Below are 13,461 nucleotides of genomic sequence, written 5' to 3' on the forward strand. Positions count from 1 at the left end.
ATGGGGCTTCTCGGAAGGAGGCAGAGAGAAGCCACACCCTGAACTCTTTATAAAGGGAATGTGTGGGGAGGGCTGGTTTGCTGAAAGCAATCGCTCAGATAGTGTTTCAAAGCTCCTGTATCTTGGTTCGTGTCTTGTTTGTTTTTGTAGTAATAAATTTGGCAGACGTAATTCCAGCCTCTTGCCGTTTGTAAAGGGGTTGCCTTTTCTGCAGGGCCGGTAGCAGGCTGGTACAGAACAGCAACCTCTCCCCCTCCCATCACCACTTCCTGAGCGTGTAGGAAGGAAAGAGATGAGAAGGCGAAGAAACGAACAGAGGGAGGGAAGAAGAAAGGGAGGGAGGAACAGAGGGAGGGAAGGAAGGAAGGAACTTGGTTGGAGATGCCCCGGTTCACACAGTTCTGCTTCAATCCTGGATCCATTGAGAGTTAGGGCTCAAAGGAGAAAGCAATTTTGTGTTCTCTTTTGTCACAGACAGGACTTTATTGGCAATTCAAGTTAACATTGGTATTCTTGAATTGTGAATTCTTAGGAAAGTATCCTCTCCTCTCTGCTGCAAACAGCCATTTCCAGTGGGGAAAACAGGACAAAGCAGAGTGGGGAAAAATATTTTCCTTTGCTATATTTCTAGTCTGAATTAGACCATGGCAGGATCCCTGCAGGAGAGCCCTTTTAAGGATTATGTATTAATAGAAAAGCAACTAGCTTACCTCTGTTCCTAAATGCCAAAGTTGTTGCATATAAAAAGCTCTGATCAACTATCACAGCCACCATTTTGACAATTCTGCTGTATTGTTGTCTTTGGATGCCCTCACTAAAGGCAAGCATGGGATAAACTGAGCCTGGTTTGTTCTCGGTCTCTTAAGTGGCCACAGACTACTAGCAAAAGTGGCATTTGATCACAAGGCAAGTAGGCATCGAGGAATGTTTCCCCTTTTGCATCTGAGCATCTAAGAAGGGACAGGAAAGGAGAAAGGGAAAGACAAACAAAAAGAAGGAAAGAGGGGAAGGAAGAAGGAAAGGAGACTGAAGAGGGAAGGAAAAAGATGAAAGGGGGGAAGGAAGGAAGGTAGATTATAATGAGAGAGAGGAAGGGTCTGAAGGACGGCCTGCCTTAGCACTTGGCCACAAGCAGCCCTACTGCCCTTTTGCCATCCCCTTGTGCCCTCCTCCTGACCTTCCTGGTGGCCTCCCATCCTATCGCTGAGGATGCTTCAGATACAAAGCTGAGTCTTCTCGCAGGGAGAGGGAGTGGGCCTCTCTCTGACTCAAACATTTTGCCCTCCCACACACATCATGAGCAACTTGGCCAAGGAGAGCGAGCATAGCAGCAGCAGCCTCAAGAAGGTAAGTGCAGATGGGTGCTGCCTTGGGGAAGTGGGGCTAGGCTAGGCTGAGCTGCAGGGTCCCTGAACCTGAGGGCTGGACACTTGACCTCTGCTGACCAGGGCTCTGGGCAGCCCATGCCACTGTCCAGGGGCCCCTTGCACAGAGGGGGACGATGAGACTCCTGCAGTGGACCATGCCCTGGCGCTCGCCCCGGTCCTTCCTCCGCTGGAGACCCTCGGATCTGCCCCAGGCACCCCTGATGCGAGTAATGTTGAGCTGGCAACGCTGCCCAGTAGGCCACACCCACTGCCCCCCTGAGGGCAACCACAATGCTAATGTGGCCCTCAATGAAATTGTGTTTGAAACCCTGGTTTAAATGTTCATTTTTACTGAAATATTTTTTTAATGTTTTTTAAAATTGCACCTATAATGTCAATATAAGAGAAACATATATTTGTTTTTATTTAGTGCAAAATAAACACGCCAGACTGTACAAATTTAAAATTCAACACATGGATTATCATGAAAGTAGAATATTATTTCTTCATTATATACAATATACACTAATATACACTACACATAGAAACAAGTGATGATGAACTAGTCACTTCCTAATCATATCTGTGTCTCCCCAAAATAGTTTAACTTTGAAAAAAGTTAAATACCCCTTTTAATTGTCTCTGATTTACAGTATACCTTTTTTAACCAAAGCATTTTAAAATGCAGAATAGGATGCGAAGAGATATTAGAGGGATTCAAATGATCCTACATGTCCAAATAATTTCTCAACCAGAGTTGTATCAGCAAGAGGCAGATTCATACAAGCATATTTTGAAGTAAGTTCCCTGGAAAACATGTGACACTATATATTCCAGACCTTTTCACCATAAGTCTAATGAAACTGAAGAAACATTTATGCTAGATGGTAGCATAAATGGTATTATAGATAAATAAACTTCAAAACTCACCTACAGTTTGGAGGAGGGTCTAATGTAATTTCTGCAAGCTCCTTCTGAATCCTCAAAAGAAAAGAAACACAAATTAAAATAATAGAAGTATTTTAAAAATCAGTTTCCTTCCAATTTTATTGAAGGTGTTTAATCACCAGGAATAAAACTAGGGTTTTAATTACAAATTAAAAGACAATGCCAATCAATTTAATCTGGCCTGGCCTTTCATGAGGCAGCTGCTAGTCATCTGAGGTTTTCTTCCTGAGATTATGTTCAGTAATCATGTGCAAATGATAGATTTGCAGTCAGTGGATTACTTAAACTGAACAGAGAAGAATGGAATTGCGGTATGTCAAAATGGTGTTGTCAGCATGTGTACAATTCAATAATACTGGAAAGGCAAGAAATGTTTAGACTTTTAAAGCCATGTGCTTTGGGAAAACCTATTAATCCAAGCTCTATACCAAATCTAAATACAATAATCATGACTTTGGAAACCTTTGAGTGTTCTCTAGGTTTCGCTTACCTCTTAGATAAGAAAGAAAGCCAAAATACTAAGATATTCTATCATTCAGCATTATAAAATTAAGTCACACTGGTTCAACATTACCCACAATGGAAGAACAGCGGGCACAGATGATGGAATTTGCAGAGATGGCTAAATTAACTACATTAGTCTGAGGGAAAAAATATTTACATTTTAGGTCGACTTCAAATCCCTTATAGACTCTTGCTTGAAAGGAGAAAAATGCACATGATTTTCAGTTTTGATTAGAAAAAAAAAACTGGATATAGAAAAAATGATTTTTTAAATCATAGACTAAGGGACAAATATGAATATTAGTTTTCTTACTCATGTGCACATACATACATGACTTATAAAATGGCTCAGCTTTAATAACAGTGAGATGAGTATAGCTATTAAACAAGCAACTGTTATTGTACATTCTGCAGAACTGTCAATCAATTCATTAGCATATAAATATGGTAAGACTATCAATTATAGTTATTAAAAGAAAAAAGACTGAAAATTAACCCAAAGAGCACATACCTTTTAGCACTGGTTGAAAGCTTAGCTGCTGTTTTGCTAGAGATTTTGCCGTCTTTTTTCTTGGGTTGAATGTGTTCTCTTTCTTGATCCTGTTGAATACTTTCTCGCTGATCACCATCAGAGCTGCCTCCACTGGTACTTGGACTACCATCAACTCTCTGCCCTTCAGTCGACATCTTATATTCTAAATGAAAAGTGATAAAAATTAAAAATAGATGAATGAATATTGCTGTCTGGCTCTGAAGATACTAAATAAAATATACTCAATTAAATCATATATATTTGAATATTTTCACATATTATTTCTAAATATATTTGAGGGTTTACATTATTCGATTCACAGAATCTGACTACTAGAATGCAATCTTTCTCATACTTTCTCACTCAATGAGACTCAGTTCCAAAATAGAGTTAAATTCAAATATAAAATTCTATTCCTCTTTGTGAACTATAAAAAAGAGAAAATTAATTCACACCACAATCTCATGAGAAAATAATAAGAATCTTATATTATTTTTTTCAGAAGAAAAATATAAGATGACAAATACAGAAGAACTAATCATAAGTGAATTGTAGAAATATTGCCTGTGTCTGATTCCAATAAACATTTTTCAATAATGCTCATAAACTTTTTACTTCATGCATTCTTTCTTCAATTATCAACAAAAGTAGAATATCATATTGAACTGATTTTTTTTATGCTTCATAGTCTTTCTCTAAATTCCTCTATAGCAGGGGTGTCAAACTCAATTTCATTGAGGGCCGCATCAGCATTGCGGTTGCCCTCAGGGGGCCGGGTGGGTGTGGCCTACTGGGTGGGCGTGGCTAGAGTGCGTATGGCCTACTGGGTGGGCATGGCCAGCTCTACATCGTTGGCATCAAGGGTGCCTATGGGGGCCTGGGCAGGAGTGGGGCATATCTGAGGGTCTCTGGCAGAAGGAGGGTCTCTGGGCCAGGGCCAAGGCAGTGGGGGCCGTTCCCTCACTGTTTCCAGGATGGCTTCGGGGGCCGCATGAAACCACTTTGCGGGCCGGATCCGGCCCCCGGGCCTTGTGTTTGACATGTCTGCTCTATAGGTTGAGAGATTTCTACTTTTCTTGCTCATTGGAATGTTTGTAATTATGCCTTCAACATCTGAAACTCCATTCTTTTTATTTCTAACTACAGGATTCAATCCAATATTTCCCAAAAGTAATAGCAATAGTATTAAAAATCAACAGGCTGTCTTTTTGCTTAATAACTGCCTCCATAAGGACACCCAAGATTCCTTTTCATTAAAAAACGTATCAGTTTCTAGATTCATCTGATAAATTCCTCTGTTCTATATTGTGTAAATTGATTTTTGACACACATTTGATTTAGCTGTAGCATAAAGCATTGAATAGGGAACGAGTGGAGATTTTAAAATGCATAAACAAAACTAGAGAATCTTTAAAAAACATGCTTAACAATGGATGTGAATAATAAGAGCAAGACTAAGTCAGTAGACTATAACAGCTGGATAGAAATGTTATACACCTGGAAAATGATAGACTGGAATGGCAGTAAGAAACCTATCTGAAATTAATATAAGAAAATCTGATAAAACAAATATCAACAAGAACGCTTTAGAAGACTGTAAGAAAAAAACAAACAAGTATAGCATTTTCATAACAAGACAAAGTTATTGTAACAAGAGACTATATATGAAATCAACTGTCTCAAAACTGTGACAAAGAACAGTGAGAGCCAAAACAATAGAAATGCTATGCAAAGTTTACTAAAGCGGGGATCTTCCTATGAGAAAAATTTAAAAAGTGCAAGGAAGATTCTATGAACTCTCTACCATGTAGAGATTCTCTTCCATCTTGTAAATGTACTTATTTTCTCCGTCACTGTCTCATTTTTATGTTGGTATAGTTATAGAAAATTATAGTGAAGCAAGTATGATGAAAAAGTGAATGAAAAATAGGAAATTGGCATTTTGAATTATTTAGCCTCTTAGCCTTCATTCTTTATAATTGTGTGCCATGTATCTATGTCTCTGTTATAAGTGAGAGCCAGTCTGGTATAGTGGCTAAAGGATTGCACTAGAACCTGGTGAATTTTATTCCTTGTTGAAAGCCATGGCATGAAAGCTAACTGGCTAACTTTGGGGCAGCCAAACTCTTTCCAAACCACCTCACAGGATTGTTGCAGCAGAAAACACAAGAGTGTGGAAAACACTGTATATACCACTTTAAATTCTATAAAATAAAGATGACATATAAATCTAATAATCAGTACAAAACTTAGCAGTAAAAGTTAAATAAAAGACAAGCCAGCAAAACTGTACATGTTATAATGCTTGTTGATTTTTCTTCCCTTTTGGAATTTAAAATAGAGGATTTTACAATTACTTCTCCACCTTTTGGCTAAGGTGAAGTATAGAAAGCATTACAGTTGTACATACAAAAGTCAAACAAATTGTGCTCAAGCAAGAATATTTCCTTTAACAGCTGAAATTCAGTCAAAAACATGAACTAGAAAGTTTTTGGAAACACCTCTTGGTTGAACAGTGCTAACAGTACCACCCTCCTTCCACAAACATATCAATATAGTGTGTGGAACTGAGTAGTTTTTATACTCAATAATACACAACCGTATCTACAAATACAATTTAGCACTACCAAGAAAAAGAGCTAAAAAGAGCTGCAAAAATATGGCATATATTTTTCTGCAATTACACATATTTCAACCATTCAGGACTACTATGTCAGAAAATATACTATTTTGTAAAACAATACATTTGAAATTTTTTTTAATGTTAATCAATACAAAACACATTAAACGAAATGTTGTGTTTCCCTAATGTATTTTAAAATATGAATCAACATCAAAATATGAATCAACATCTATTCTAAATAAGCCCATGTTTGTCTCTAAATGAGACTGAATCATCACAGTCTACTCTATAGCAAAGGACTGTAGGAACTGTAGTTGAAAATATATGGAGGGAACCAAATTTCCCATACTGATTGGGGTTTGGATCACAATGACTTCAGTACAGTGGCTCCAATTCCCAAAATTCGCAAGCAATCCAAATGATTTACTCCTGATCAAAATATTACCTTAAAAACACTAGAATTAAGAAAGCAATGTGACCCTTGAAAGTCATTATTTTTGATCACTGATACTCAGTGCTTTTTTTGTAAAAGAAAAAGGTGCCGGAACTCACACGTCATACAACCCGCCTTGCCTACCCTACAAGGTTCCATCCAAAAAAGGTGCCGGAACTCCGTTCTGAGCGTTCTATGAGAAAAAAAAGCCCTGCTGATACTTATTTTATGATGTTTTGCTTTAATTAAGGGAAATTTAAGAATTTTTGATAAAACTGACTAGAGGATGGAAAAAATCTGAAACAAAACCAAGCAACTTTCACCAAGTAGGCCAATACCTAACACTGATCAATATTTGTAGAAGCTTAAGACTATAAATAAATAAATGTATTAAAACACACACATATTACTTGAAGGTTTCAACCATCCTGGCCAAAAGCTTGGGCAACAAAGTCTTCAAGGTCCTGCACAATGTAAGTTCTTATAAGTTTCAGCTGTAGGTCGATATAGGAATTCTAAATAAATTAGATAGCAATAATATAAAATGAGCAATGTTATATAACATCATTCACAGTAATGCCAGAAACAAGTCTATTAAAATTCTTATGACATAAGGAATGAAACCTTGCTTCTTACAAAGCACGTTGCTTCAAAAAGATCTCATAGATTCTATTGCTGTAGCAAGTACTTATCAGTCCTATTGTATTCTGTTCTCAAGGCAAACATGACGCAAGACAAACAGAAGTCTGGAGGTAATTACTACTGAGCTGTCTCAGTAATTACTCTAAGATGTGACCAGTAAAGTGAAAATAATCTAAGAGTAGCACCCATAGGCTTCCCCCCACTTTTTTTTTAAAGCGAGTAAAGAGATCCCTTTCTTATTTTTCTTCTGGTTACCCCTATTATAATTAAAACTGGTTTAGATTTAGGATAATAGAATAAAACTGATGAAAAGGTGGAGATAACTCAAGTAACAAATTTTAGCTGTTTAATAAAAAGCAATATAAAAAGTATTAGACTTTTTCAGGTAAAAAACCTATTGAATTAGAATTAAATCATATTTTGGTAAATGAGTTTCCACATTCAAAATCAATTCATTTTCCAAAGAAAATTACAAAAATAGTAAAACAGTATTTAAATCATTAAAAATTAATTTACTTCAAAAATGCCACTATTTAATCACGCTTGTAATATTTTTTCCCCAAAATTTGGCTTTGGTACCAGGTCTGAGGGCAATGTTTATTATTTGTCTAAGACTTCTGTTTTATTTTATTAATTTTGTTTTTTATTAGATCATTTTAGTCTGTCCTATATGATTTAACATATCAAGCTATTTTTTTTCTATATTTTGTACACTGCCCACTGGAGTTGGGAAGCCAGTAAATTTTAAATAGTAATAATTTATTTATTTCTACCATACCATTATTTTTATAAAGAACTCAAGGCAGTGAACATATCCAATACTCTTTCCTCCTATTTTCTGCCAAAAAAACAACCATGTGAGATGAGTTGGCTAAGAATGACTGGCTCAAAATCACCGGACTGGTTTCATGCCTTAAGTGGGCTAGAACTCAGTCTGCTGGTTAATAGCCTGGTGCTTACCCACTAGACCAAACAGGCTTAATATGGATAAAAATAATTATAAATATTGCAAATGGCAACTATTGTTTATAAAAATGTGTTTTTAAAATCTAAAAATCACTTATAGATTTTTCTCTCATTTTTTTCATATACAACTCAAAGTATCAAACGTACCAGCAGTCCTTCCTCCTCCAATTTTCCACACAATAATTCTATGAAGTGTTGGGTTAAGAAGTTCACTATGGCAGAAAGAAAGAAATCTGAAATATTTACTCTATTTTTACTGTGCAACTGTTGAACTGTTGTCATATGCATATTTAATTCAGCCACATTTTATATTAAATTAAAAATCCAAAAAAATCTACTTTTATCTATACTTCCTTTTAAAACTGATCTTTTCAAGTAGCACAACTTTTAAAAAAGGACAACAAAACCTGTGCATACGTACTTTCATGTGGTTTGCCAGAAAAAAATAGCAGTGTTCTCCAGGTATATATGCTTGTCTTAACAATTGTGTGCCATAAAAAGTATTGGCCACATTTTCTTTTTCAAGTGTTACAGTTCATCAGATAAATGATTATTTATTTCAATAAGAAAAGGTAAACTTTTACAATCAAAAATAAATGTTTAAATCTGTCATTATCTATTTTCTTATTTTTTCGGTCCACTTCATCCCTTCAATCAAAACACAGTTTCACAAACTTCATGTAGCCATCTGAAATGAACATCAAGCTACATTTTAAGACATTTGTAATTAAATATAAATGTTGGAACAAATGTTGTCAATATAAAAACATGTGAAGTTCAATCTTTTACATGTGTTGAAAAGAAAAGAAAAACAGTCAACCAAGGAGAATGATGCATTCGGAAAACATTTTATTGCTGCTATAGCATTACTGCAAACAGGAAGCTTCAAGATTAAGTCACAATGCAAAGGCAAAGTTTAAATTCCTTTTATTAAATTGCTCTACATGCAAGGAAAGGATTTAGGCAGGGATGTAACATGATTAGAAAGTTAAGACAAGAAAATGAATCAAACCTGGGTATTACAGAATCTGGGGTTTGTGTAAAATTTAATAAATAATTGGAGACCCCGCCCCACCCAGCCTGTCCTTTAAACACCATCCAGAAAAGAATGAACAGAATTTGAGGAACGTGAAATTGTGATGTAATAACAATGGAAGATAGTGATGTCTTACTAAAGCATCTTTAATTACAAGGAAGCAAAAATGAATTGAACATTTACTGCAAATCCAAATCTGGTCTAGTGGTTAAGACTAGGTTAGAAATCAAGATGAGTTCTGATCTTGCCTTAGGCATGAAAGCTGGCTGGATGACTATGGACCAATTACTCTCTCTCAACCTACACAGACTCTGCACTTGCAGAAAAAAGCTAGAAAGAAAAAAATATTCCATAGAGTAGCAGCCAGCCCAATCCACTCCTTTATAAGGAGCCAGCCTAAAGGATAAGAATGTAGAAACACTGGCATTTAGGATGGGGAAACAGAAGGAGAACAGGGGACCTTAGTTTATGCTAAAATAAGCTAAAGTTTGAGATTTTGAAAGTGGAAGAGAAAAGAGTAAACCAGAGAACTTATACTGATAAGCAGACACTGGGAATATATTTGTACAAGCAGCCTATTTTTCTGTCTTCCTAAAGGGGATGAAAAAGGGGCGCGGTGGCTCAGTGGGTTAGGACGCTGAGCTTGTCGATCAGAAGGTCGGCAGTTTGGCGGGTCGAATCCCAAGTGCCGCGTAACAGAGTGAGCGCCTGTTACTCGTCCCAGCTTCTGCCAACCTAGCAGTTCGAAAGCACGTAAAAATGCAAGTAGAAAAATAGGGACCACTACGGTGGGAAGGTAACAGCGTTCTGTGCGCCTTTGGCGTCTAGTCATGCCGGCCACATGACCATGGAGACGTCCTCGGACAAGCGCTGGCTCTTTGGCTTTGAAACGGAGATGAGCACCGGCCCCTAGAGTCGGAAACGACTAGCACACATGTGCGGGGGAACCTTTACCTTTACCTTTTAAAGGGGATGAAGAACCACATGTCATAGACATAATTATGTAGTACTGGCAATGGCAATGGGATTAAAATGCAAACTTTAAATGTGATGTTTTCCATTTTCAAGACTTCTTTTAGAAAGGCACCAAAAACAATGGGGTAAAAAGAAAATTGTACTAAAACTACATAAAACTAATAACGGATAAAGAAATAGGTAGAAATGGAGGATGGCAGGTAATGAGATTTAAGAGGCTGTAGTCTGCCTGAAATACATACCGGTATATGGACATTCAAGAAATGACATAGGTAAAGTGGTGGTAGAAGGCAATCTTAGAAAATTCCCATCACACAATGCTATTATAGAAAAGTGTTTGCTGTCACACTTCCCTGATCTGTTTTAAAAGGGGGAAGGGAAAGTTGCTTAACCTTTTCTTCTGTTTGAGAACTGAAATATCTATCCTAGAGAGCCTGTTTCACACACTATTTCTTACTAAAATACTTATTTCATTTAACTAGAAAGAAAAGATTTATTTTGTACATATGGTGATAAAAGGTACTACTTGATATTTAACAAGTAGTAAGATAATAAAGGTTAAACACTAAACAGGATGATAGCAATTCTATGTTACCATGGGAAAAATAATTTTCATATATAAATCAAGTAATATCCCTCCGTACATGCTAAGGTAATAGACTATAGAGCCGTGGTGATGAACCTATGGGCACACACCCAGTCGGCCCAGTCCTAGGCCTTCAGATGGGTTTTATAGAACCTTTTTGGTTTAGGCCTCCACTGCTCTGTGGGGGAAAAAAGAATCAATCAATCAATTTCAAGTTCTCGCGAGGAAAAAAAAATCTCCCAAAGTTGAAATAGATTGAACTTTTTAGTCCCACAGTCTGCAGCCACGCCCACCTAGCACCTGACGATACGTAAGTGGGTTTTGGGTTGCAGTTTGGGCACTCGCTCTCTAAAAGGTTCGCCATCATTGCTATAGAGGAATCACGAAATGTTTTCACATTAACAGGCAGCATTAAAATGAGAAAATAAGAATGAAAAACTCAAATGAAAAATCTCCCTTAAGATGGAAAATTGTTAGGCTAAGTTACTTAAAAAGATACAATGAAAAAGCTGGTGGTATTAATGAAATATGATCCACTGAGAATTATAAGAATGCAGGAATAATTCAGTGATGTCAGATTGACAATAGATTATACAGACTGAAGGATTGTCTCAGGAAGTGTTAATTGAATCCTTAGTTATACAGAATGAATTTTCGGTATCAATACCACTTCACTTCTGTGTAAAAAGGTGCACACAATGTCAGCTGAGAAAAATACCTGAGTGTCTATCATTTCATAACATAACATAAAGTTCTCATGTGGATAAACACTGTTACAAAGGGCAATATACAGGTAGTTTTTGTAAAGAAATAGTCCACATGGAAAATTAATAAAATGAAAAGTAATCCTTTGGTTCAATTACTCTATTACTTTCAAGTGAACCTACTGTTGTTTACTTTTTAAACATGTTTGGGTTGCACTGTTATACTACTACTAGATAGCTAGATAGCTATCCTAAAATAATAGTTCACAAGAAATTTTATGTGACTAAATCAGAAAATAAAGTGATTTGGTATAGGAGCATTTCTTTGTGATGGTTTAAAAAGTAAACAACAGTAGGTTCACTTGAAAGTAATACAGTAATTGAACCAAAGGATTACTTTTCATTTTATTAATGATGATATTTGGAAGATAATGTTATAAGGCAATGAATTGATTTTAAGTTAGGAAGGAATTCTCTATTAGAAATACCAGTTAGAATAGCTGGATCAATGACAGAGTTGCTCTGCAAAAGGCTGCATTTTTAGAGGATGTTTTTTTACTAAGATCTATTTTTTTAGATGACAGAATTAAGAGATAATAAATGAATATATACTTTAAAAATGTTTTTAATTAAATAAAAAGTGATAAGCTAATGCTTGAGAGCAAAAACTGTTTTAGGAGTGAAGACTTTGTTGTTCCTTGAGCTTGGATGTTTGCTTGTTAAACGTTTTCTTACCCACCTAGGTAACATTGTCAGTATTTTAGCAGTTAGCAGGCCACAGCAGCATTGTTTGATTGATTGGAGTAGAAAGATAGTGAAAAGGATTGCATACTTGATGTGCACAAATCTATCCAAATCTATTTTTTACTTTTTGCTTTACAGATGTTCTACATACCTTAATGTTCTGTGATGCCCAATAGCATATATAATAAGGATCAGAATTTCCACTGCAATGTGCATAAAACGAATGAGAAAACCAAATCCACCTTCCTCTCTTGTGAGTATAGAAGGATGATGAAAGGGCATTTGTAGCATGGTCTTGGGTAGTGTTGGCAGACCACCGGCAATTAAAGGGATGCCACTAGGGTATAGAGCAGATGATGATGCTTGTGGGAGAGACGAAGGAGTAAGAAAGAATGAGGGAGAAAAGAATGATGGGGGGGAGGAGGAGGTAAACAGCTGGTGTAGGTTGGGCAGAAGAAATGGAGGCGGGAGGTACCGTAATGGCACCGAAACTCTTTGCCTTCGACTAGTATTGGAGCCCCGATTACAAGAGAGGGATGTAGAAAAGATTAACCGGGAATTGAAGGACGTTTTAGATTGAAGGAAACATCGCCAAGTTGGGGAGGAGGTGGGGGGGGGAGGTTCCTGCCTCGTGGATAATCAACATTATGGAGAAGAAGGGATTAGCATTGCTTGCCGCGGTAGGCAGGGGCAGTTTTAATAGTGAGGAGAGCGATTGTATTTGAGGAAGGGGACATTTTCAGGAGTGGAAAAGGGGGAAAACGAGGCTTTTACCTGTGGGAGAAGGGGCAGGCGCAAGTCTCTCGCTCTCCACCTTCGGTGCTCTGCGTGTTAATCCTTATCCAAGGGAAGGGGCGCCCAGTAGGGGGTGGGGAATGAATCTTAACGGCCGGTCACGGAAACATAACGCGCCCACCACTCTTCCCGTGCACCCTCGACGATGACTTCCTTAGCTACTCTTTCGCCACCGCCGCCTGGAGAAAACTAAACGCGTTGCGCGAAGCGCGTTCCCGAATGGCCCAATTAAGCCCAGAGTTGGGCTGTGGAGCCGGGGGGAAGGACCAGGCGGGGGCGCGCCTGAGCACGAGGGCTGGGCAGAATGACCGCGCGAGGAAAAGTAGCTCAGGAATTGGGAGCGAGTACGCGCGGCCGCGAGGAAGACGAGGCGGCGGGAGGGCGGAGACAAAAGCACGATTTAAAGGGAAAGTGAGGTTGAGATAAGGCAGGAGAGAGGAGGTTTGTCTCTTAGGGCGAAGTGCGTAGCGCAAGGTAGGGGAGGCGGGTTGTCTTCTTTGGATGAAACTGAGGTCAAAAGGAAGGGGAGGCAGATGGCAAGAGCAGGGTGAAGCCTGTGTGGTTTTTGAAGGAAAGACTTATTTCCGTAAACTCTGAACGCTGCTT

General features: G+C 37.8%; 1 protein-coding gene across 5 annotated transcripts in view; it reads right to left on the minus strand.

Annotated features, from left to right (window-relative positions):
- UBE2E2 (ubiquitin conjugating enzyme E2 E2) overlaps positions 1–13,072 on the minus strand; it is a 73,261-nt gene extending 60,189 nt beyond the window's left edge. Inside the window, exons 1-5 of one of the 5 annotated variants that reach the window (XM_083378622.1) lie at positions 12,835–13,072; positions 8,163–8,227; positions 6,818–6,922; positions 3,331–3,514; positions 2,298–2,348 (exon numbers count right to left, since the gene is read on the minus strand). In XM_083378622.1, coding sequence (XP_083234748.1) covers positions 2,298–2,348; positions 3,331–3,506 — 227 coding nt within the window. In that variant the 5' untranslated portion in view covers positions 3,507–3,514; positions 6,818–6,922; positions 8,163–8,227; positions 12,835–13,072. Of the gene's footprint in view, positions 1–2,297; positions 2,349–3,330; positions 3,515–6,808; positions 6,923–8,162; positions 8,228–12,834 lie in introns of all 5 variants that reach the window. The other 4 variants (XM_083378620.1, XM_083378621.1, XM_083378619.1 and 1 more) reach the window with 4 other exon arrangements.
- Between the last annotated feature and the right edge of the window lie 389 nt (positions 13,073–13,461).

Source organism: Vipera ursinii (genome assembly GCF_947247035.1).
Source record: "Vipera ursinii genome assembly, chromosome: Z".
Classification (NCBI taxonomy): domain Eukaryota; kingdom Metazoa; phylum Chordata; class Lepidosauria; order Squamata; family Viperidae; genus Vipera; species Vipera ursinii.